Source organism: Cottoperca gobio, chromosome 10 (assembly GCF_900634415.1).
Source record: "Cottoperca gobio chromosome 10, fCotGob3.1, whole genome shotgun sequence".
Lineage (NCBI taxonomy): Eukaryota > Metazoa > Chordata > Actinopteri > Perciformes > Bovichtidae > Cottoperca > Cottoperca gobio.
The window spans coordinates 10164649-10191119 of NC_041364.1; the positions used below are offsets into that span (position 1 = coordinate 10164649).

Below are 26471 nucleotides of genomic sequence, written 5' to 3' on the forward strand. Positions count from 1 at the left end.
AGAGAATACATTACTTGTTAGTAGCTGACATTGATTGTTGGGTTTGTTCTTTTGATGGAATTTATATATATAATATAGAATATCACCTGCTTTATCTTTTAATTGTTTGTCACTATCCACGTTTTATGAGTTGGAGAGAGAGCAGTGAAATAGTGTTGCTCCTTAAATTACAGTAGATTAATGGTTGTGATTCCATTGTTTGGTCAAATAGTTGTCGATATTTTATTAATTCCTATTGTTTCATCATTAAATTGTGCAGCCTTGAACCAGCAGCACATTGTGTGTGCTGGACCTCTGGTGTGATCACAATCCACTTTGTGGCTTTTTCAACCAAGTAATGAATAATTTACTGTGCTCCTGGAATTCATTTATTTTTTGGCTGCGTTGTGTATGCGTCTGCTGAAGAAAGAGAAAGAAAGAGAGTCAGTACTCCAGAGAATCACAAGTTGCCATAACTACAAGTGCTGAGGTCTCGCTGCGGTCCAGAGTGTCCAGCCCCGGAGAGGTGGGCAGTAAGCCGACCATGAGTGAAGGCTGAGAGCTTTGGAGGACCCCATACAGCAGGAGCCCAGTGCCTGAAGCGCTGCTCAGCCAGAGTTGTTTCTCTTCACATTTTCCTCGTGTAGGCTGGAGATGAAACTGAATGCCTGATGGTTTATCATGTGAAGAAAAGGAATCTATCAACTATTCACTTAATGTCAGTCTTGGACAGAGAATGAGCCAAAGACTACTTGAGGTTATAAATGCTTTTAATTTTTGTAAATATTTTCCTCCATTGGTATAAAGCACATAAGGCTGGGAATTTGAATAGAGGACAACTGTTGGTACAAGCACAATTTAGTTCTCTTTTTGTACATGCTTTCAGCATGGTTATGGGAGAAGTGATTTTTTCTTCCTTCCATCTCACTAGAGGCTTCTTGCAGTGGCACTAAAGTGGCTCTTCCTTCTGATAGACAGCCTAATTCATACAGTTGGTGTGGTTATAATCCCCCGGAGGCTGTCTTACTTTATTCTCTGCCTTGTTTATTCCACTGATGTCCTCTCCATCCATCGCTACAGAGGAACCCAGACCACCAGAGCCTAATGTTTTGTTGTTGTTGTTGTTGGATCAGTTTATACCTCTGAGGTATTTACTGGTCTCTTGCAGTGTGTGTGTGTGTGTGTGTGTGTGTGTGTGTGTGTGTGTGTGTGTGTGTGTGTGTGTGTGTGTGTGTGTGTGTGTGTGTGTGTGTGTGTGTGTGTGTGTGTGTGTGTGTGTGTGTGTGTGTGTGTGTGTGTGTATGTGTGTGTGTGTGTGAAGAGAAACGTGTGAGTGTTTTGTGGTACGTTGGGACCATCAGTCCCTTGTCACTCGAAGGTTGTACAGGTTTGTGTCACTCAACGACGACTTAGAATGTGTGTTTGTCTTGAGCTGGATTTGCAGCTGAGGTTTGTAAATCTGTGAAATATTGTTTCAAGTGTGGCAGTGCTGTTTGTGCATGCGGATGTGTGTTTCAGACATGGACCTTTTGACCGCACGTACGTGTGTTGATGTTTATAGTACTCATATTTTCTGTGCACTCTCACTCCGTATGTTGCATCTGTTTATGTTTCTCCTCGGTGCCCTTGACTGCTTTGAGTTCAATCTGCAGTCTGATCGAATGATCACGAGTTCATGTTTCCTTACGGTCCAGTCTGTTTAATTTTCACCTTTTTGTGAATGATACCTGAAACTTGTAGGAGCATTTGTATCTGGAAACCCCCCCCCCATGTGGATGTGGTGTGGAAATGATTCTGTTGTCTTGTGCATAGCTGGGGTAACATACCTTTCACCATTGTATGCATTTATAGGAATACATTGACCTTTTGCCAAAGAAGCTTATAATGCATGCAAACACCGGGTGCCACTTAATCGTGCGGTGCAGCTTTACATCACTCTTAACAGCCCTGTGGTGAAGAAAACACTGAGCTCGGAGTTTAAAATGCAACTGGCCATTTTATTGCAAATTGGTGAGTTGAGCTCATTTGTTAAAGAAATGGAGGCAAAGTATTCAGAACGGCACTGAATTAAAAGGCAAGTCATCGAAATTGAAGACACAACTGTTGTGCTCATATTCACAATCCATGTAGAACGTGTTTGATACCCTAAAGATGTTTACTATTTTAGTAACACAATAGAGGCATATCTAAAAATCCCATTTTGATCCCATTTGTTGTAGTGCAAGAGTAAATTTCAGACACATATTTGTGCTCGAGTCTCTGAGCATACATCTTTTTGTTGGGTGTAATGTGAGTTAGAATAATTAAGCTGGAGGGCTTGACGCTAGATAATGGACTGCGACAGTGAAAGGCTTTCATAATGACGGATGAGAACTCAGGGCATTGTCGTTAAGAGCACAGGCGTGGAGATACAGCTGCATCACATTTACTGCATGCGTTGGCGCATGCACACAGACATATAATCAAAAGTCCTTAAGATAAACATTAATATGAAGTCTCTTTTTATCCCCCTCTCAGACACAGATAGTACAAGAACCCATTTCTGTCAACATAAAGTACATTTCTTTCTGACTCTCTCCTTCACAAACACCCAACACAAGCAGTTACTCTAAGATGGACACTTATACACTCCCCCGTTCGTTATATTGATCCATGCTTACACAAGTATTAGCACTCACTTAGAATGAGAGGCATGTCTTCCGAAGCACGAAGCAGAAACACATCCACACAAATGCACACACAGTTTCGCCTGGTGAAACTACAACACACGCTAACACGCAAACTTCCCAGGGTTAATAACACATGCGTCTGCTCTGGGCTGGCAGAATCTTCCAAATTGAATTGGAGCAGCTGATGTATTCATCCAGTGTGTGTGATTTAACGAGGTCCACTCCGTCTCGTCATAAATCATATTATTAATCTTGAGCTTCCCATTGATTTTTTTTTTTTTTTAAGCCATCCCAGTGCATTATTTGATATCGCTCCAGCCTTTGTTTCAGATTTAATGAACCTCACACATAGACAGACAGACAGACAGACAGGCAGACTCTTGAAACTACTTTTCCTTTTAGAAGTCTTTATTCATCTGTGTAGAAAAAAAGACGACAGACCAATAAATGGAATAGCATTTTGCACCCATTTTTATGTTTATACATAAGAGTGTTTTCATTATCACATCTGAGGGTGACATTTTTAAAAGGAAAAAGGATTTCTGCACAGAATGAAAGGAAGCTTCAGTGCTCTTAAAAAAAGAAAACAAAGACAAATGCAGCAAAAGAATACAAAAAAATCCACATCGGAGCTCGTCCAATATTAAAGTAAGTAAGAATCAGTTTTGACACTTACAGGCTCGATATATACGTATATCACTCAGCATCATCCTTCCCTCTATGCCCCCTCACTCTTTATTTGTCTACTAGCCTCTCCTCTTCCTCTTTTCATCTCTGGCTGTTTGTCAGTGTTTTCCTTTGATGTTTATCCTCCTGTAAAGTATATTAGCGGGGTCAGTGAGAGGCAGTCAGAAAGCAGGTGCCGCTACCTCCTTCATGTAAATAAATGTTTGTTTGCCCGTTAAAATGCGCAGTGTAGTGGTCAGGCTGTGATCCCTGTTCACAGAACTGCGTCTATGCTGTAGTAGGGCCTATACAACTGAGACGACATGAAAACTTATGTCATTTTCCTCAAGTTTGAAATTTCAGCTGTTTTAAAGTATTACTCCAAATTAAAATGCCCTCTTTTAGGATGGGGCAATATGATGACAGATACTGTGAGACAAATATGTGATTAATCTGCTAATTATCTTTTCAATTAGTTGATTTGTCAGTTTTTCTATAAACTGTTATCAATATTAACAAATGTCTATCACCACAATTTACTGCCCAGAGTGATGTCTTTAAATTGCTTGTTCTATCCAACTAACAGTGGAAAACTGTCAGATAAGACTAAAATACTCACAAATGGCACAATCTGAAGCAAATAAATATTTAGCATATTTGCTTAGAAAATTACTTTAATTATCATAATGGATCATTTATCAAAATAGTTGCAGATTAATTTCCTGTTGATCGATTTAATAGACTGAATGTTTTGTTTAGTTGAAGCTTTCACTTTAATATCTCTGGTGGTATACGGCCATTCTGTTTCCAAAAAAAAAGCAACACTACTTCATGGCAGTATTGGAATTTCATATGATTTTTGCATCAATGTGATGAAGTGCTATAATTTGGTAATTTGATCTATAATCAGTTTCCCAATCCATATATTCCAAGTACTATGTCCCAATATACATATAACTATCACAATATGAAATTAAATATACTATGATAGATGATTTTATACATATTGCCCACTCCTACCTTCTTGTACTTTTGAATATAATTGAAAAAACATAGATTGTTATGATATTTTTTTTAGCAAAGAGTAATTAGACTAGAGTAAGTTCCGCCTTCCACCCAAAAATGATTAGCTGCTAAAACAGAAATGATTAGCTGCTAAATCTAAAAGGTTTAACCAGAGATGATAATGGGTTACTATTAAAAGATGTATAATTAGATTTATTTCACTTCATTTGCAAAAAGGTAATTTAATAATGAGACCAGACCACAATAGAAAGTGGGTTCATGGGTACACATTTTAAAAAATTCTGATGGGGAGATTTTTCACAGCCTTTCTTCTCAAGATACTCATTTGTCCTGCAGTATTGACAATAATGTAACTTGTTTATATTTTTCTCTGATTGCCTTGCCTCTCTTCTTCGTGTTGTCCTACAAACATTGGCATGTAAATGGATCCGTGTTATGATGAAGATACAGGTGGAAACTGCCCAAAAAATAAAGTTTGACTCTTTCACTTGTAATGATCACAGGCAACTGAAAACACCAGTCCTTGAAGTGTGCAGTAGTTGATGGCAAAACTTGAGCCATTTTATGGATGATGATGTTACATTATTCCAGTTGTGACCCCTCTTCTTTACCCCGCACGTATCCTTCTCGGTCCCCCATCTTCTTTTCCCTTTGTCTGATTTTTTACCTCCTGCTGCTGCATTTGTCACACGCCCTTTTTTTCTCTTATCTTCCTTTTTTCTCAAATGTTCTGTCCTTGCTGTCTGCCTTAAGCCAACACACCTCTCTAAGTGCCTCCATCCCCAAAACAGCACCCCGCTCTCTTTCCGTGTCTTATTTTCTTTTCTAACCATCCATCTATCCATCACCCCCTCTCTCTCTCTCTCTCTCTCTCTCTCTCTCTCTCTCTCTCTCTCTCTCTCTCTCTCTCTCTCTCTCTCTCTCTCTCTCTCTCATTAGTGTCTCCCGTCTCTGTCAGAACTGTTATCACTGCTGTCAGCTCCCTTGGCGAGAACAAAGTCGTCCTCTGCTCACGGCACCACAAAAGACACGAGAGAAATGAAAGGAAAGAGCCTCAGCCACAAAAAAGAAAAGGAGGCTGAAACGTGTAAAAATTAAAAAGGAGGGGAGTGAACTAGAGGGAAAGGAGGGGGCTAGTAACACATCTTTTCATGTCAACCATGATGCATTGTCATCTGTGGGTTATAACAACCATTGATTTCTCCCTCTGTCATCCCTTTTATCTATACAGCACAGAGCTTACAGTTGGTAGGAAGATATGAGAGCTATCTCTATACACATCAAGTGCCTTTTCCTCATATTATAAATATATCTCCTGCTAAATCAGCTAAGCCTAGTATATCAACCTCAAATAAGTTACTGTGTATTATTATGAGCTGAGAAGAACAGTAGGTTTAAAAGACACTGAGATATCCAAAAGAGAAAACATAACCATTTATAACTATAAGTAGCGCAGAAAGAAAGACTTACTGTATAAAGTAGTATACAGTAGTAGAGTATAGTAGGACTGTTACTTCTGTCACTTAATAGCAATGTCCAATCAAGATAGCTGAAATCAGTCTTTTCTACTTAGCAAACCAATCAGAATTGAACCATCAGAGGCACAGAGGGTACTTTGGAAACCAAGGACAAAATGGCCACCAGCCAAGGGGTCGTCATCATAGAAATGGCGCGGGGCAATCGTGGCTTGGGCAGTGTGTCCCTGTATCATCACGTGTAGGCATAATCTATGTCGGGGATGCCACCCTCTCTGTAGCCACGGTTGGTACCATAAGTGACATGATGGTGGCTGGTTTGGCTGAGGATGGTGCCATTGAGGCTGCCGGCTCCGTGGCTGCTCCGGTAGGTTCCGTTAGCTTGGGAGGAAGTGGAAGAAGAGGGGAAAATGGTGTGGATGTAGGTGACATCGTCCAGCTTAGGCTGCAGGGGCTGATGCGCCATAGCTGTCATCTGAAACCCTGCAGGAGGGGCCCTGATCTCTAAAATGGAAGTGTCTTTCTTGGTGCCTGACTCTACATAGTCATCATAATGTTTTCCACCCCGGCCCCTGCTGTATGTGCCTGAATCCCCGGACACGTAACTTGTTCTCTGTCCATACCAGCAGAAGATGCCAAAGATTAACAGCAGGCTTACTAATGCTGTGGCACCCCCTATGATCCCAGCCAATGGCAGGGCTGTTAGTTCTGAGTCCTGTCCGTCTTTATCTGACCCTTCCTCTCCTGTGTTGACCAGAGCCTCTCCAGTTTCTATCTGAGCGCAGGCCGGGCTCGAGTCTTTACTGTCCGTGTCCATGCTGCCAACTCGAGATAAACCCATGCTGGAACCCCCAAAAGAGGGTTCCTGTCGTAGTGGCAGCAAACAGATGAGGTAATGGGAGCGTGGGGTAAGCTGGGTAAGGAGGTATTGCCTCCTCTCTCCAGGTACCAGAGTCTCTGTTATGGAACCAAGAGCAGCACTGCTACCCAACCTCAGCCACGACAGGCGGAAGGAGGGTGCCGGCTCTGGGCACAGCCAACTCACCAGCACACTGTCCGAAGAGAGATGTTTTACAGTCAGCTCCAGGGCCTCTCCAGATACCTGCCCCCCTTCACCGGGAGGCAGAGGCATAACAAGGCCTGGCCGCTTGGCGCGCAGAGTGAAGAGTGAACCTTGTGTGGGGACCAGCAGAGAGGTTGTGGTGGTGCTGCCAGGGGGGACTGAAGCCACTGCTTGGCCCCCTCCAACGTCATCTTCACCTCCTCCATCTTTTTCTGCTGGGTTCATCCCCATTCCAGCACTGGGACCAGCAGGGGGGCCTTCACACTGCTCCATCAGGGAGGTTAGTTCTCTGAGAGCCTGGCCCCTTACAGGCTCGGGCCCCTGACAGGTCAGACCCCTGACTGTCACCCCTGCCCCCCGGCTGTGCAGCCATGAATGGAGCCAGCGAAGGTTGCAGCCACAGTACCAGGGATTTCCTCGCAGCAGTAGCATCTCCAGGCCTTCTGTGTCTTTCAGAAGCCCTCGTGGGAGAGTGGTCAGATTGTTTCCTGAAAGGTCCAGCTTCTGTAGCCGCCGCATCCCGTCCAGCGCTCCCCGTGGTATGTGAGTCATTCCGTTGTCTTGCAAATGGAGTCGCACGAGGTGAGCCGAAGGTAGGTAGACTGGCGGAGACTGAAGGGCATTCCTGACCAGTGACAGCTCCGTCAGGTTGGAGAGTCGGGAAAAGGTGTCATCTGCAATGCGTGTGTTTGCCAACAGGTTCCCATCCAGGACCAAGCGTCGCAAGGAGGAGAGCCCACGGAAGGCATGTGTGGGGATGGTGCTGATTCTATTGTCGTCCAGTCGCAACTCTTCCAAGGATGCTGGCAAGCCTGCAGGGATGCTTGACAGGTGGTTCCGAGAAAGAAACAGTAGTCGAAGTCGTGGAGTCCCAGAAAAAGCTCGCTCCTGGATGCTAACTGTGGATATGGAGTTATCATCCAGGTGCAAACGTTCTAGTAATGGTAACTTGGCCAGAGCTGATCTCGGTAACGTTCGTATATTATTATCCTGCAAATGGAGCTCCCGTAACGAAGGGGGGAGGTGTATAGGGAATTCATCCAACTGGTTGGCGTACAGGTAAATCACTCGTATGGAAGTGCTGCGTTCCAGTGATGGAGGCAGGCCTGCGTTACTCAGCCGGTTGCTTTGCAAGTATAGGATGGCGGCCATTAATGGTAGTGGAGGAATTATACTGAGGCCACGGTCATTGCAGTAGACAAAACCCTCATCACAGCGGCACACAGAGGGACAAATAATGCCCTCATCTCCCTCGCCCGTCTCCATGGCAATTGCCGCTGCCGCCAGTTCCAACACCTCAGCCAATAAGGTGAGGCACAGGAGGAGCAGAAAGAGCCAATCGCGGAGCTCAGCAAGACTCTCAGCTGCCATGTTGATGCACAGTTCCTGATTGAAAGAGAGGAAATGGGAAACTAGATTAAAACAAGTACACAAGCTGTACATTTTAAAGTCAAAGTAACTTTTTACATTCAGAAGAGAAGTAGAAACAGTTGTCCTGCAAGTTTAGATTAAGACAAACCACAAAGTCTCTCATTCTAAAATTCTTAATTTATGTGCTGTACTTTCTACTTGCTGTTAGACGTAAAGTTTTTTAATCTAAAGGTGAAGAAGTTTTGGCGTTTGAATAGGCAGACATACTTTATAGAGGCTGTTTAGTATTATATTGGTCAGAGCGACCAAGGAGAAGACAAACGTACATTTAGAGGCAGATAGTGCGATAAACGGTTGAGTGAGCGGGCAAGGAAGATTACAAGAATCAGAGAAAGCAAAAGGATGACAAAGACTGGAGAAAATTGGACAGCGACGGTTGCAGGGAGAAAAAATAAGGGAGGAAGACTTTTTCAGGGCGATTAACTTAAACAGAATGAGTGACATGAAACTAAAATGGAGGAGAGGTCGGGGAGAAGGAAATCAGATTAATTGCCCAGTCTGCTGTTGATTTCTTTGAAGACACCAGAAGTGGTAAACTTGTTGTGACTGCACTCTATCTGACCTCACCAATGAAATTACAAAGAGAAAACATGTAAATGAATAAACAGAAAAGTAGAATTTCACAGGTTCCTGACTGTATATTCAGAAACACAAGTCGTATGTTTCAGGCTATGACCAAAACACACACAGAAATACACACACAAATAAGTAAACACACTGAACACAAAGCATTCACATACAGAACAGAGTCTCAGTACAAGATGACATGTATAATGCATGCTTTCTCTTGGTTGTTATTGTTCGTGAAATTTTTATAAATTATTCAGGAAAGTGGTCTTGAAATCCCCAGAAATGTTTTAGCGAGATGTTTTACAGGGAAGCATTTTTCTGCAACATTAATACGTTCCTCAGTCTATGTTTTATGAAATGTCTCCTAGCGAATCCCTGACACCAACGTCAATAACATAAATTTACAATTCAGATAAAATGATCTCAGTGCACTCAACATTCACAGCACACTATTTATAGTATATGAATAATATACAGTTGTGAAAGTTGTGGAAATTACATTGTGCTGCACTCTTGTTTGAATCCTTTGTTTTGGGTAGCCTGGGGCTAGAAAATCTGCCCTGACGTGAAATGCCTGACATGATTTGACAGCACATTTGATAAACAAATCCTCTAAAGGCAAGTTTTTCTCCCCCTCCCCTTCTGTGCATACATGCATGTGTATGTGTGTGTGTTTGTATGTGAACTCAGTGCTAGATGCAAAATTGCCCCTTGGCTGCAGTCAAAATCCATGCAAAGCAAACAAGAGATGGCAACAATAGAAGAGACAGAGGGGAGGGAGGGAGGGAGGGAGGGATAAGGGTGAGGAGACAGATGGAGACTTGGACAGTCAGTCAGTGGAGGAGAGGGGAAATGAGTTCCTGGCAGTGAAGACTCAAGACAGTATCAGCTGAGTTTGGTGCAAAAAGAAGAATGATTGGGTGTTGTTTTTTCTTTAAAAGATAACTGCATTTGTGTACCTGTTCACTCTCTCTGTGTGTGTGTGTGTGTGAGAAAGAGATCTGCATCAACAACAACCAGCTTGTGTCTCATCTCGACACAGGCAGTATTTGATATGTAAAAAAAGAGTGTGTGTGCCGCGCAATTCGGCAATTTTTTATACTTCTCTTAATGACTCCAAGCATTACCAGCATTTGAGAGACAGAGAAAGTAAGGGAGAGGAACACATGCACACAAGAAGGAGTGTCAAAGTAGATGCTGAGACCATATTGGGAATGCTCTATGAATACCAACTAGCATATGTTTCACTGCCACACTATCCCCGCTCCCCTTTCATAAATACGTCTTGGCACAAACCTGTACGTGCGCTTTTTGCCTACATGCCAAGGTTTCCTATCGACACATCCTCCTAATGATCCTTAGATTTTCTGTCTTCTCCCCTCCCTGCCTCGTTCTCTCACTCTCCAACTGTCGCTCTCCCTTATGGCGCCCTCCTCTCTCTGCATCTTTCTACCTCTCCCGTCCCCCCCACCACTTCCTCCCCTTCATAATCTTTCATTATATCCACTCTCAGGTTTGTTTACAGAAGTGTCCGTGCAGTCACACTCCTACCCTCTTCCCCTATCTCTCTTTCTCTTTCTAATCCTCTTTTATCGTTTCCTCTCCAGTCCTCTGTTGATTCCTACACACTGAGATTGGATCAATCAGCTCTGGTTCAGTTCTCCTGCCCAGACTTCCTCTCTCCCTCTCCCTCATGGCGACTTAGTTTCTCTATTTCATTTAGATGCAGCAGACCCCCCACCTCTTATTTTTCCCCACCTTCTCTTTCTCACTCCCTCTTGGCTTCAGCTTTCTCGCCTCCGCATTCGCCTCTCCCGCTCCCTTTGCAGCACCCCCCCAACATTTCAATCATGTTCTGAAATAAAAACCTTTGTGTAAGCACAGAGCCAGTGTGTGTTTGTGTTCTTTGCTATCATGTAGCTGAAAGTAACATTTGGTATGCTGTTCTTCATTGCGGTGAATGTGTTTGTGTATGCGTGCTTGCGTGCATGTGTGTGTAAATGGTCTGATCGACCCAGGGTATGATTGCAGAGGGCTTGCTAACCTGCTCAGTCTCTGTGCCTTTCACGTCCGCCGAAGCTTTGTTTTTCCTGTATCAAGGATTTGTGGAGAGGAGTATTAGTGTTTCTGTGTGTGTGATTGAAGATGTAGCCGTGGATCTCTCTGTGTGTTAGCGAAGTTTCCAAGTCTTCTTTGAATCGTTCACAAGTGTAGCCGCGCTCCTCGAGGCCGTTGAATCTTCCTCAGCTTGGGTGAATGATGATAGGGATGATGATAGCCTGTACTCCAGGGCTCTGCGAGTTGCAACACCAGCATGGCTCAAAGCCGCCTCGGCACCCACATTTGTGTTGTGTGTGTCCTACTGCCAAGCTCTCTCTCTCTTTCTCTCTCTCTCTCTGGGGTAAGGGGCTTTTAGGCCTGCCAACTCAAGTCATCTTCAACGATCGTCCAGAGGCCTAATTCTGAAACCACCGCTCCACACCCAAATGCTACAGTTGGGCAGACAGTCAGAAGATGGTTGAGGGCTCAAGGGTCCTTCTTCGAAGTCAGAAGCAATCCTGGATACTCCAGCAAGCAGTGGGTCATGCAAAAATAGTACAGTGCCGTGCTACACTTGCTTTGAATAACCAGGTAGTGGTTTTAATTAATAAGAGGGATTTCCACAGCTCAGAAATATCCAGCAAAGAGTCCTTACGATTATTAGTTTTATTATAACAAATATTATAATATAAATTTCACAGTTCAGTGATGCTATTGAGTATGTTTGAGGCTGTGAAAGACAGTTTGGTCCGGTGCAGAATTCAGGCTGTAAGAGTTGGGTTGAGAGGCTTCTTTATACCTCCCTCTCAGTTTCCGCCTCACTCTCTTCTGTTAAATGTTTAATCGCTTCCTTTTCAGTTCACACAGATGATCTTTAGAGGCAGCAGAGCCCTATGACCGCATGTACTGTATGTAGTCCGCTCTGTGGCTCACGTGGCTCAGTATGAAAAGTTCCCTCACAGGTTAGCAGAAATGGGCCGGCGTCTAGTATCCTCAAGGTAGACTTCACTGGTGTTTGCTTCAGCAGGAAAGCTGGAGTGTTAGAGAGCACCGCCCTGAGAGGAGACAGCAGACAAGTACAGTATTAGAATTTTCATTCGGAGAGATATTTAGAAAGTAGAAAATCCTTCTTAAACCAAACACAAAGGGCCGTTTTTAACACAGAAATGAAACCAAATTGCGTAACAAGAGCATGTTTTAAGCAGTTTTAAGCCCTTTAACTAGCTTTTATTATTCAGTGAGCCCACATTTTAAGGGTTCAATGGCAAGAAATATAATGTATAATATTGCCTGAATAGTTCAGTAATCCCACGTATTTGTCCCTTCAACTTGTTTATTAGAAAAGTTTTCAAATATTGGGACAGTAGCTTACGCGTCTTTTACGCGTTTATTGCTAAAATAAATATAAAGGGAAGGTGCTTTTACGGAGCTGCATAAATTAAATACTTTCTTTTATATACCAGCAGCTGTCTTTAAGTGACAGCAAGATGGACTTTTGGATTTCAATGTTGGCACAATATGGAATACTAAAAGGTACGGGCAAAATAATTATCCCCATCAGAACGGTTATACCTTTTAAAATTAAGTACCTCGTGAAAATACTTCCTGAAGGTCAACGCTGCATATGTGCATGACTAAGCTCCCAATGGACACAAACCTCCCATTAAGGTAACTCCATGTTTTATAACAGTTTTTTTTTTCTTCAAACAAAGCTTTTGTACTTTCATTAACCACCACGCGTTAAGTGCCTGTATCTTGTGTGCAGAATCAAACCCCCCAGTGAACACTGGCTTTAGAAATATAAGGTTTTCATCAGGCATACTGAGTGTACAGAGACAGATTCATCAAGTCCATTAACTGCTCCGCTGCTCACATTCGCCTGTTCACTTCATTCCAGAGTAAGTAGACTACATAGCCAACTGGGAAATTATCATGCGGTTTGCTTAAACACAAATAGAGACAAATACAGACGTCCTCATTTAAATTTTCAAAGGACACATGCTGCAGCTGAGAAGATGTTCAACGTCGTCATGTCCGTCCGTGTATGTATCCTTGACGGGTATTTAAAATCATCAGAAATTGTGCACCACTCATGCTAAACTCGGGGTGACTGTGTGTGTGTGTTTCTATTTTAGGTTTGGTGTTTTTAAATGGCTCCACAAATGGAAAGGAATGTGTGTGCAGTTTAGTGGGGTAGTTAGGTGGTTGGTGTGGGATGAGGTTGGCCACTGTGTGGTGAGATCAATTGTCCTTTTTTATAAAACAGCTCCAGGCTGATATTCAGTTTGTGGCATAGTAAACTGATTTATATGTGCAGAGTGCGGCTAACGTGCGTAATGAAAACAGCTCGAGATGGGAGAGAATGCTAAATAGACATTGTTTGCAAAATGCATCGACTTTGTGATTGGCATTTAAGGAGAAATTAGATAATGGTCTTTTCAAGGACAGTCTAAATGTATGCAGAGCTTTATGTTTCGTGCTGTTTGAACATTACTAAATGCTATACCCTTTTTATTCCACTCCTTTGTGATTCATTGATTGATGTCTAATACTTCAAAATCCTCTCATGTTAGTATTTTGGAGGGAAAAGCTTCTAAGTGGCTTCGAAGTTGAATCATAATTCAAATGAAGACTTTTAATTGGATGTCATCAGTCATGTCTAAAAGCAGATGTCACCTTTAATGACGGTAACTGTCGTTTTAAAACAAGTCCCCTTAATTGGTTGCAATGCCTCGTCCAAAACTGCCCTTACACTGTGCACTAATCTCAGACAACCGCAGGCAAAATGTCTGCCTGCATTGGACAAGATGTGAATATTGAGCATCAGCAACATTTCCACAGCTCACTGCCATTGCCCATTAGACATCACTATGTGAAGCTCTATCTGTATAATGTCGAGGCTGTCCTTAAAACTTAGTGTGATAGATTTTCAGAAACCTTGCTAGGGGGAGTTTGATGGAGACAGAGGAAATAGGGAGCATGTATCAGAGCAGGGAGTTGGAAGAGAAGAGCTAGACACTAGGAGACACATTTAGGAGAGGGAAGTATCTGAAAGAGATGTTTGTCAGAGTTCGAGGAAGGACGGAGACTGGTACAGAAAGATACTCATTTCTGTCATAACTGTGTTTCAGTACACTTTTCAAAGGAAATTATTGCAAAAATTTGTCCAACTTCTGAATATACCGGTTAACCTCCAAGAAAGAGATTACACTAAACCTTTTAAAGGTGAATAGAAACACCTTGACATGGAGCCAGTTGTCTTTCACTGGATCACAAAAACTTTTGAGTGCTCTTTGAGTTTGTCTCTTCTTTTATAATTCCCATGTCTTTTGTGTTAATAAGCACAGTTTTTAAAGAGATGCTTATTAAAAATCTATAAAGTCTGACTCATGTGTCCTAGCAACCCGGCTCCAATTGACATTCACATTCAGACGACTTAGGAAAACTCTTCTAATTCTGGTGGTAAAGATTCGTCAGTGTGAGATAAATAACTGTGTGATATAAAGTTGCATCAGTAGGTCTTTAATATCAGGTTATACAATAAAGAAAATGTTAAAGATGTTGTCACAGTTTTCCATAGTAGTTATGAGTATTTAGAATAGATGGGAATACACTATGAAATGTTTAGTAAATAAATCAATACGTAAAGTGACATTTGTCATTGAATATAATTGGCAACAACTTTGATAATTATTTAATGATTTAAACCCCAACAATGTTACTGGTTCCAGCTTCTAAAACGTTTATTTGTTGATTTTCTATAATAAAAATGTAATGTCTTTGTCTTTTGGGGCTTTGGTCGGACAAAAGAAGCAATTTATAACTTTGGGAAACTATGTTGGGCATTTTATTTTTCCATTTGATCAATCAATAAATTAGATTGATTCACTAATGATGAAAATAAGCATTAGTTGCAGCCTTATAGACATTATGGAGCATATATTGTTTTAAAAAAAGTATTGATGTACACTCTAAAACCAGAGTCAAATTATTAACTATATCTGGTAATATTAATTTAGAAACACTGGCGAATGATCTACAGCAGGGGTGTCTCATTGTAGTTCAGGGGCCACATACAGCACAAAAACTAATTCTTGCATATTACTTTGTACTTTGTCATAACTCTCACACTACGAGTGCGACGCAGAAGCAGTAATAAAGAGAGCAGTTCCCACACTTTGGGCAGGTGACCTATTTAGTGTTAAGGTCAAAAACATCCCTGACCGACTCTCCGCTGTGCGTCTTTTCTGTTGTGCTGTGTTCTGCATAACAGAGAGCACCGAGAATGCCTCATTCCTCAAGGGGACAGAAATCACTCTGCTCTTGTGAGCCAGTCAATGACAACTGTCAACTGCCCACAGGCACGCTGCAGTATGTGGCTTTCACTGTGGCTTCTGTGCAGTCCAAATGCTCTCGCTGTTTTTGTTTTCCTCCTCGCTTTCTACTATAACTTATTGGCATCTTTTTCTTTGCTTTGTGGAACAGTAGAAAAGGATAAATAAATACTAAAAATATCTGCATTAAGCTCAGGGCTACTAAAGGGTCCAGTAAAACTAGCGCCAACATGTGTTGGACACTTTTTATGCAGCACATCTGCTTACAGAAAAGTGTACAGCTGTGTAAATATGTGCTGTAAGCGACTCATGTTCCTACAGATTTGCAGATGGAGGTAACGTATGTACAGAAATATGGCCAGAGCATTATTATGTGGGTTGTTTGAGGTCACCTTGTACAATTTATTGATGAAGGTGCGATATAATGATGGGAGTCTGGAACTACAGGGGTGTTTACTTGCATATGTCTTTGCTTTGACATGAGGTACAACAAGAGGAAATGATGGCCATGAGACTAAGAAGGACTACGAGGCCTTGGGTTAAAAACTAAAACCGAGTGCGTACTTGGGTGTCTCTGCCCTTTCCATAAAAAATGACCAGGAAAAATTAAATCTTTCGTTTGTGCAACATCTCCTCCAGATGACCTTCTGGCTGCACTTTCACAAATTTGAAACATTGTAGTGGGTGGCAGCAGGAAATTGACAACATCAAATCTTCATTTTCATCCACCCTTTGCTCCATCAGGCTGTTCAGAATAATTTGGAAAATGGAAAGCAAAGAAAGGTGACAGCTGTGATACTTGGCAGCGGTCTCGCTATGTGCACTGTAGGGAGCAAGGAGATAGGAAGTGAGGGAGTAGGAGCTAGGGATTAATAGTTATGGGGCTGGGGACCAAAGTCTGAGTACTTTGTAATCATGTGGCTGCCTAACCCCAGTGTTAGCGAGGTTGATGAGCATGCGTCCCTGCTGACACACACTCTCTCTATATCCACTCCGCTGAATATTAATATGGAGAAGAGAATTCCTCTGAGCCCCATTGTCAGACGGCCCTATTGTTCTCTGCTGGCCTCTGCCTCGGCGTGTGTGTATGTGTGTGTTTAGTGTTAATGCGTAAGTTGGTGTCTACATTGTGTGCTTATGCATATTAGGCCCATGTCTTCATCGCGTGTGTGTGCCGGCTGCAGCAGAGCAGCAGTTAAAGAGGCAGAGAGGGAGATGAGGGGTGTGTTCACGGCCCGCCATGGCCCATAAAGGCAACTGGCCTGAGAACACTTGGACCAGCCATCAGGGCCCAACATTGGCAATTATTTCACCTAGAGGCACTATCTGTAAAATGAACACTCTCATTAAAACGGCCGTGTGTGTGCACGCGTGCAAGCATGCAAACGTGTGTGTGTGTGTGTGTGTGTGTGTGTGTGTGTGTACACATACGCTCCGCAAGTAAATTTAGAGGCACAGCAAATATATGGCAGCACACATGCTTGTGTTTCAATCAAAGTGTAATGTGCTGTTTATGATGTTTGGCTGTGGATGTGTGCTCATGTATGTGTGTATTTACACATTTCTTTATGTTTGTGAGCACATCTGTGAGTGTGTGTGTGTGCGTATGTATCTGTATGGATTTATGTGTGTGTGTGTGTGTGTGTGTGTGTGACTGTTTAACTACCCCGCACACGTAACCTCCCCATCTCTGCCTCCCTGTTTCTCATTTACTGAGCGAGCGTCAGAGAGAAGCTGTGTGGGGGAAACGAGAAAACAAGTGATAGGGGCGAAGGAGAGGAAGGGAGAATGTGAAATAGAGGCAGAGAGGGACGAAGGAGGGTGGAGGTCTATACAGGAAAAATGAAGTGAGGAATAAGAGGGGGAGATACAGAAGCAGAGGCAGGAAGACGGGGAGGGGGGGGGGGGGCAGCGAAAGAGGCGGAGGAGGAGGCAGCAGATTTATGAAGCCATTGGAATGTAATTTGGAAGCAGAAATTACTGTCAGCCTGAGCAAGGTTTAAAGTCAGTGAAGCCTGAATCCAGGGCCTCTGTGTGTTTGTGTGTGTGTGTGTGTGTGTGTGTGTGTGTGTGTGTGTGTGTGTGTGTGTGTGTGTGTGTGTGTGTGTGTGTGTGTGAGTGACTGTGTGTGAGTGACTGTGTGTGTGTGTGTGTGTGTGTGTGTGTGTGTGTGTGTGTGTGTGAGTGACTGTGTGTGGCGAGTATCACAGACAAATGGATAGCAAATGTGATGCAGAATAATACCACCGAAGCTCTGCAGTTACTTGTCATACACACTAATCGCCATATGTGTGTGTGTATGTGCATGGACTTCTTTTACTACTCCTCCACGCATGAGCGACGTGACTACACGGCATCGAAACTTAACCCTGCATTCATATTTAACAGCTCATATTTCACCTGAGCTTGAAAACACAGATACACACACACACTTGCACACAAACGGACGCAGGCACTGAATTCTTGTCAGGCTCTGAAGGCCGTAACTTCGGCAGACTCAGTTGAGGGTGTCAGCGTGGACAGAGCGAAGGCTGGAGGGAGCAGAGCGGGAGAGGAAAAAAAGACAGAGAGAGTGTCAAGGATAGACAGAGAGAAAGGTAGAGGTGGGAAATGAAAAAAAAAGAGAGAGAGAGACTCGACGAGGGGCTAAAAAGAAGAGTGAGAGGGATGTGACTAGCTTTCTAACACAGCAACACACAGCTTCCATTTAGCATGAGAGGGAGGGGCAGAGAAGGAGAGAGATGAGGGAAGCGACAGACGGGGATAATCAGCAAAGATCTGAAGGGAGGCACTCGGCTGTAACACACCCCCGGAGTGTGTTGGCTTAATTTTTGCGCACATTTCTACTCGGACTACTCATCAATTAGTTACAGTGGGCAAATGATTAAAAGGACAAGGCCGGTGGCTTTCTTTATTTTTCTCAACAAATTCCAAAGAAAAGTCCAAAACCAACAATGTGTTACTTTCTGACCTTTCTAACCTGTCTGTGGCTCTCAGGCACACGCCCCTTTGTTCCTACTGAAGACATAAGTCTTTAAAAACTAATCAAAAATATAAAGTTAATATAGTAAAAATAAAAAAGCTCAGTTATTTCCTAAAACAGCTGTAATCTTTAGCTAACGTCACTCTAACAGGAGTAAATAGTGCATTTGTGGGGGACTATTTTAATACTTAATTAATAGACATGTGTTGCATTAGTGAGTATTTGCAGCAGCAGGATGGTGTTTGTGGCTATGACTCAAAATAAACGAGTGTCTATGATCATTGTACTGAAAAAACTAATTTAGTTATTTTTAATAATCTTCGACAGCAATGTAGCTCATACATTCTTTGATGACATCGAGCTCTTGTTCCTTTTGGAGGCTGAATGCACTTTCTCAGTCATGTTAGACAGAAGCAAAATTAATGTATTGTAAAGGTCTGCGACACGGAGGAATGAGGCTTGTTGACATTGTGATCATTTCTAACCTGCTCCTGCTCCTGCTCCCAGCTCAGCAAACGCTTCCTCTGCAGTATTGGAAGTCCACAATGGCTGACCTCGATAATCTGATTGGATGAAACGTGGACACTCACGCCGCCTAAATTGGAACTACTTAGTGCATCATCCAGATTTGGAGCAGAAAATAATTTTACCCAAAAAAAAATACATGCACAACAAGCCTTACTACAGCCCTCTAGTAAATTGAGCATTAATCCGCCCCTGACTGCCTCAGTCACTCAGAACAGAACAAATGTAAGTACACTTTTTATCACAGCGGTACAGTAGCTTATAAGTGGCAGTGATGTAATAATATTCTTATCACTTTTATCCCTTATCTGAAACATTTGATGTGACAAAACGTGTTTTTGAGGTTTTACTGTAGTAGTAAAATATAATCCACAGTGTAATGTTGTTTTGCCGTTTAAAGCTAAGCAATTCCTTAAAGTATGACTTCAGGAATTTGAGGCAGTGCTCTAACAAATCCAGCTATTGTGTTGTTGCACACATGGAGAGGGGAAGAAAGTTGCATTCCTGATAAATGTCAAAACGTGTTTAACATTTTGGCATTATCAGCTCCATGAGGCAGATCTGTGCCTGGGTGGTTTGTGCACCAGCCTCCATCAGCAGCTGCTCCCCTTTAAAATGGAAACCTCTCTCACACACACATGCAAAGTTTTCCACATCTTTTCCACACTTGCAGAAATAAACACCCTCTCTTACATGCACACACACACATTTTGTTGCTCTTTTGACCCGTGACTGACTTTTCTCTCCTTCTCCTTCTCCAACACACACACCGGCTCTGTTCTTTGTTCTTCTAGCCAGTGATAATGATAGCAACACCATTATCCACTGTGACAACACAACCTCCCACTTACTTTCTATGGCAGTTCACACGATGGCACAGTCTCTTCTTCCCCTCCATCTCTCTCCTCTCACTCAAAATAGTGTTGAGGTCAATTATCTCTGAATTTGCTTATACAGGCCGACTACTTCTGGCTGCTGGAAGGTGTTAAGTGGCATCTGTAGATTATTTAGAAGGCTTTCCACAAGTTTTTTTGATCATCATCCTTCGGCACCTTCTCTTCCTTTTCGCTATTCTTCTTTTTTCATTTTTTATATTTTCTGCATCTCTTCCTCTATGGCGCTTCTTCTTTTTCTTTCTTTTTTCCTGGGAGTCTATGTTCCTTTTTCTTCTTCTTCTTCTTCTTTGTCCATTTCAGATTCTCTTTTTTTACTTTCCCAATTAAATTAAATATAATACAAATAAATGTATGGTATTATTATTTATGTTAGTTGATGTCAATATTTATCACAATATAAATTAAGTCAGTATTTCTGTTTGGCTTAAGAAAATACTCAGAACCTGAACAATGATGAAGAACTTTGTGAGCTTCAAACTAAAAAATCAATTTAAATAAATAAATAATACAATAAGGCTCGATCTTCCGATTAATCTGCCGATTATTTTCTAGATAAATCGATCATCGAAGAAGTTGGTGTAGAACAGTGAACTTGTGTTTTGTGACATAAGCCTAGTTGTTAACCAGTTTATCTACATTATTAAGCTCCTTACATTCAAAGTTGTTGTGACTGTTGGTGTCGCTCCGACTTTCATGAATTACTTTTCATGCGACAAAATGGCTTGTGTGTTGGTATTAGGTTAATAGTACGTTGTCAAGCAATGTAACTTATCGACTGTATATCTAAGTTTCAAATGTTCTTATCAAGGAAATGTTTCTATCACTGTGAGTCTCATTTATATTCACAGCCCTACTTTCTACGTGTACGTTCAGTTCTGGTGTATTGTAGGGAATCAAAGATTTTTATTAAATCACCTCTATCTGTCCGTATCTGTGTGCGGTGGTAATGTTCCTTGCTTTGTTTTCTTTCTTTCCCTCCACATCTCCTCCTCTACCTCTTCTTAACAGTAACGCCAATACAAAACTCTTAACAGTGATAAGATGAGCACAAGCCACTGAGAGGCAAGCAGTGCTAATGGGAATTTTCAATAGATGGGTCCTGAAACCTATTGTCAGAGGGAGAGAGAAGATGAAAAAGGAGTGAAAGAGGGAGGATAAAGAAGAAAGATGGAAGGACGGGAACATAGATGGAGGCGGACAGGGAGACAAAGTGAGCTGTAGAGTTTTTGCCCTGAAGGAAGCCGGTTTCCAAAGAGGGAATGAACAGCAGAGGAGGGAGCAAACGAGACTTTGAGAGAGAGCGCTGCTGGAGAGAGGAAAAGAGAGCGGAGGAGGAGGGATCGAGACGGACGGACGAACTAAAGAGTTGAGAGGAGGTGAAAAGGGAGGACAGCAGTGAGGGTGGAAGAGGGAGACATGAATGGACACACACCCAGAAACACACACACGTCACCCAGAGCGAAGGTGTTTTGCATAAATATGGTGCGAATAAGGAAAATGCTGGCGGCTTCGTTTTAAACACAGCAGCTAATAATTAAAACAGTCAGACCTCACACTGTGGGCTACAGAGACAGCGCAGAGATTTTTATGCGTAAGCCGTAAATAAACTGTATTATCTCTCTGGGGGCTTTCTGAGGGCCTTGGGTGCTGACAATATATTCACTCGAGCTCGAGTTCACCCACTTGCTTCACCTACAATAGCGGTTTGACAAATATGCAGGTTTAATGACGAGTATTCATATTTTCCGACTGACCAAAAAAACCCCATCTTTCAATTAAAATTTGACCGTTTTAATGGCAAATATAAGCTCAGATTGAAAATGATTCACTGTTTCTCCCAGTATGTTAATCTTGGCAGGACTGAAAAGCCTTCAGCAGCGGTAATTAGACCAGGGGACACTGAAAAGCCAGTGGAACCCTCACAGATGAAAGCTTTTAGGTGGGTTGGCAGCTCCTCAAGGCAGGGTGAGGCAGGTTTTACAGACTGACACCCCTGAAGCTGTGAGTAAAATCCTCCCACACCATTCTGGAACGATTTCTCTGCTTAACCGTCAACGATGAAGAAATTATATTCATAAAAACATACTCTGCGTTAAAAAGTATCCTCCATCACATCAGCAGTGGACCACGTGACCTGGCTAATGTCTGAGTGAAACATAAACAGCTTTAATATCGGGCTAACACTGCTCTCGATCAGAACAGCAGGAATACATTCAATATATCTGCACAAAAAAAGACTACACACCCATCTGCCTGCAATATTATGTGCCAGGAGATGCTATGATATACCCCATCTTTCAGCAAAACACACATTTCCACACCAGCCCAGCATGCATACACATCGTCTCATGACAGTATGTGGATAAATAATCCCATTAAATATGATTGAGGGTTTTTCCGACTCAAAGCATTTACACTCTCTCCCCATCTCTTTCTCTCACTCTGTGTCTTGCTCAGAATGAGATATGCACAGGAAGTATATTCCGACAGGCAATTTACAGGCCGGACACCCTCTCTCACACACACACACACACAAACGAGTCCACCAGAAGGCACTCTTAGATAGGTCACAATAACTCTCGCTAGGTTGAACTTGGCACCTAAGCATTTGGAGCGGAATCCCTGGAGTCCTTTGTGTGTGCTCGTGGTGACAGACGAAACAAGTCATTTTAAATCCAATAAGATGTGAAGCACGTGTGGCCTCCTGTTGGCACGCTAAGGCACAGGTACTGAAGGTTTGAATCCAGCTGACAGGCTTTGTTGCCTCTCACGCACCAACTCCTCATATCGCTCTCTCTATTATTTCCTGTCACTCTCCATTTCATTATTATCTCCGGAAGACATAAAGACTCCACATGAGCTAAACTTTTTGAAAAGAAAGCAAAACTTCCATGTGAAAGGTGTTGCTGGTTTAATTGAGTGAACTAAAACCGATGCATCTCCTGCCAGTCAGTCAATCCGTCAGTCGTTCAGTTTTTGGCGCTGTTTACCTTTGTTCCTCATTATAAAGAGACAATGAGCACACTCCAGCAAAGGCTATAGGGTAATTATCAAAGCTTATTCAAGCACAGCGTCAAGCCCGATCCCTGCAAACCTGAGAGATCTATTGGAATTCAATACATCAAGTCAAACACATATTCTTGCCAGTCCCCCTCACAATGGAGCACCATCTTGACATCTTTGCAGCCAGTATAGCAGAACTAAACAGAACTCGCTAATTGGTTTGTGTACATGTTTATTTCCTTCTCCATCATTTCGGATAGCGTGGAAGTGCTTTTCATTCTTTGTTGCCATGGTAAATTGAAGATAATTTGGCATTTGGTTCCACTTACAGTACACACTTGTTTTGGTCCAAATGTAGAGGTTTCAGATCTCTGGCAGGTTGCCTCCTATATGGAGAACAGTTGTGTTATTATACTTAATTGCTGAGGTATTTGGTCTAAAGTGGGTTTGGGTCTACAAAATATATGTTGTTTTCAGTTTTCTTGCCATAGTGGTTAACTGGTTGTGAAGACATTTGAACATGCAATCAGCAAGAAGCACAGGCAACTACAAGAAGACAGCTGATCCCAGAAAAGTCCTGAAATATCCAGTCAACTAAAGTGCAAAACAAAGAGAGAGCTTTGCAACATATACCAACAAACATGGACAGTAAAATGTAGGAATTAGACTATATACTACATATTAGCTTTTAATCAGACACAGACACATTACAGTTGAACACCCATTGTTTGTCATTAAGCAGTGGGGTAATTCAGGAGACTATTCCCTGAAAAGGCACACAGTTGGTGCAAATCCTCAAATCTAAAATTGAGCTTTTTTAAAAAACACAAGTTCCAAATTAATTACATGCGCCGCATGTCATTGCAACACTAATGTCTGCTGCAGGCAACACACTCAGACTGCTGCAACAGATGTGGACTGTGGTGCAACTGATACAAAACGGTAAATGTAGACAATCTGGAGCTTGTGGCACATCGATGCCCTTTATGTTCTGCATTTTGGGCTAATGTGAGAGATGGCCTGCAGTGTTGGCCGTTTGTTTCCTATTACTCTGGTTCTGGTGCTGAATTCTTAATGTTGAGGGAAACATGAAATATTTCATGTCTCTGTATTTTTTCATCTTCTGAGTAGTTACAACACAATTATGCTGAAATAAAAAAACAGACAAATGTAACACAACATAAAACAAATCCATGTTTAGAAATAAGACGATGAATGGCTTTTTATTCCCAAAAGAATCAGTAACCCCATGGCCATAGGTGCATCATTTATTCATTTATACTTTCATGCATGTCCCTCTCCATTAGCTGTCTCAGTCTTTGATCTTTAAAAGGATCAAAAAGAAATCACTCTTTGCATCAAGTGAACTCATCATAGAGGTGATCACATCTTTGGTCTTTGCTTTCATTTTATCACTGACTTTATTCTCTCTACAAAGTTTTTCTTTCGACATCTATTTGTTCTTCACAGTAACGGCCACAGTTTGTCAGAAGTCAGCTGTCGGTGATACGACTGCTAATTTGTGATGATCTTTCATTAACCTGCAGCATAAAAGCTTAATGACCGCAGTTCAGTTGTGTGTGAGCTGCTGGTGCTAACTGTGTCTGTTGTCCTTATAGAGACGCTAAACAGTCAAAAGTGGCAATAATCTCAATTTTAATGGAATTAAACATAGTTCATTTCTGGTTTTTTTGTGATTCAACTCATTTTAACTTGCACTATTTAATCAAAGGTGCCAGTATTTCTGGAGGCGTCTGCAACTGGTTTGAAGCTAGATAATTCAACAGTGCTCTGAAGTCATCCCTGCTGCTCAAACAAAAGCTCATCTCTGTAACTTCAACTCTCTCTGACCTCCCACAATATTCCTTTGTGTGTGTGTGTGTGTGTGTGTGTGTGTGTGTGTGTGTGTGTGTGTGTGTGTGTGTGTGTGTGTGTGTGTGTGTGTGTGTGTCTCAGAAAGCCTCCAAAATTCTTAAAACCTTCCCTTGTGTAATGCATCACACGTAATGTCCGTATCTGCTATGGGATATATTTTTATTTTTATTTTCTGGGGATTGTATTTTCTTTTCTCAGCCATAACATAGCGTAACCTCAATTATATAAAAGCATAGTTTGTTTCAGAGCCATACTGCCTTCTATAATAGATTGCATAAGGCGTAAACTAAGTCAATAACTAGAACTACATTAAATCAATTTAATACAAGTGTTGTTGGTCTCTTTATCTTGAACTCTACACATTGTTTTTGCTTCAATCAAAGAGGACAAGCGTTTCTCTTAAAACAAATTCTCCATGTTAATTGATCTTATATTTTTGTTTATGTGTTAGTAAGCTATTGTATATATAATGAATAATACATTTCAACTAACTGTTCGCTCTTCTTTCTGAGCCGTCATGGACTCTGATACCCTAAATACACCAGGAATGAACATACCATATGTATCTGGATATCCTATTCGGATAGGATAGAATAGTATATTAAAGCAAGAAGTAAATACATGCAACATTAGCATTTCTTTGGAGTCGTGTGTCTGGCCACCAGTCAGTCTCAGATTCACTCTCATTTTCACTCTGTTTTTGGTGTCTACCAACCCCTAGGGTAATGTCTGGCTCTTTAGTTGCTAAATGCTCCACTATGTTCACCAGCTAATCATCTGTCTGCAGTTTGGTGCTGAGCAGGTAGCGCACAGTTGGTTTTTAGAGCTTTTTCTCTTAAAACAGGTGCCTGCTACAGACGCAAATGAATGTGAATTGTAAAGTCGCTGAACAATGAGCTGAAACTCTCTATAAAGCTCTGTAAAGCCAAGAGGAGAGAGACGAGGATGCTCGTTAAATTCATCACTACCATCATCACCCTTTCACATTCTTTTTACGTTGTCATTCGTCACATTGTTACACAAATATTGATAATAGCTGCTTTAAGGAAAAAAGAATCACTCAGCAAGTTGAAAGATTGCATCACTAGCTTGAGCAAGACAGACAAAAGCTACAAGTAGTAGCAGAAGTTAGCAAGTCTTCCCTCATTTAAAATGAATGACGTCTGAAAGCAGCATTGCTTTCCTTAACCCGGGACGTGCCATGTCTGCCCCGCCTAGCTCATTTGCATATTGAGATCTGATCACAATGCCAGCACGAGAATGCTTATCACCACCAGGTGTGAATGTAAAGGCCCATATATTGAATGTCATTATCTAGATACAGATCGTATATTAACTCTAGGTGTGAATTGCGCCTATGCCATTTAGTGAAGCTGCCTGTTGCCCTTTTGCAGATAGGATTGTGTCGTCCTTACATTATTAATTTCTATTATATAGGATATAGTGTACAGTACAGAGAAACAGATACGATCAGAGTAATGAGAAAGGATCAAATCCATGACATATTATGAACTCATAGTATGTGCCTCATCAAGGAAAGGCTTTTCTTATAATCTGGTGTGTTATCTACAAAAATGTTGTTTCTGCCAGAAACTGTGAATCTTAAAATGATTCTAAATTGAAATGTAAAGAACAAGTTCAGATTGGTTGTTGACTGACTACATACTATCTGGTGTTTGTTATGGGTGAGAAAATGTGCCGTAATCCTCAGTAAATCACCCGGGAATCTCTGTAAAGCTCTTCAGGACACAGTTATGAAATCATTGTTTTGGGGGCGGGATGAACTCTAAATCTGGCTACAAGTGCGGTGTTTCCCACACAGGCTTAGGGTGGGATGCCTGGAAACATTAACGCGCAGGTATATTTTCAGACCCAGATATATAAAAATAGCAGGCACTTTTGCAGGCACCAGATTTTTTCCTTCACGACCTTCACA

The 26471-nt window shown here is 41.9% G+C and overlaps 2 protein-coding genes across 8 annotated transcripts in view; one reads left to right on the forward strand and one right to left on the reverse strand.

Annotated features, from left to right (window-relative positions):
• Positions 1–26471, forward strand: part of macrod1 (mono-ADP ribosylhydrolase 1) — a 106023-nt gene that overhangs the window by 21303 nt on the left and 58249 nt on the right. The gene's annotated exons all lie outside the window — the stretch shown is intronic.
• Positions 1995–26471, reverse strand: part of flrt1b (fibronectin leucine rich transmembrane protein 1b) — a 32950-nt gene continuing 8473 nt past the window's right edge. For all 3 annotated transcript variants that reach the window (XM_029441858.1, XM_029441859.1, XM_029441857.1), the window contains exons 2-3: positions 10924–11974; positions 1995–8264 (exon numbers count right to left, since the gene is read on the reverse strand). In XM_029441858.1, coding sequence (XP_029297718.1) covers positions 6051–8249 — 2199 coding nt within the window. In that variant the 5' untranslated portion in view covers positions 8250–8264; positions 10924–11974 and the 3' untranslated portion in view covers positions 1995–6050. The remainder of the gene's footprint in view (positions 8265–10923; positions 11975–26471) is intronic.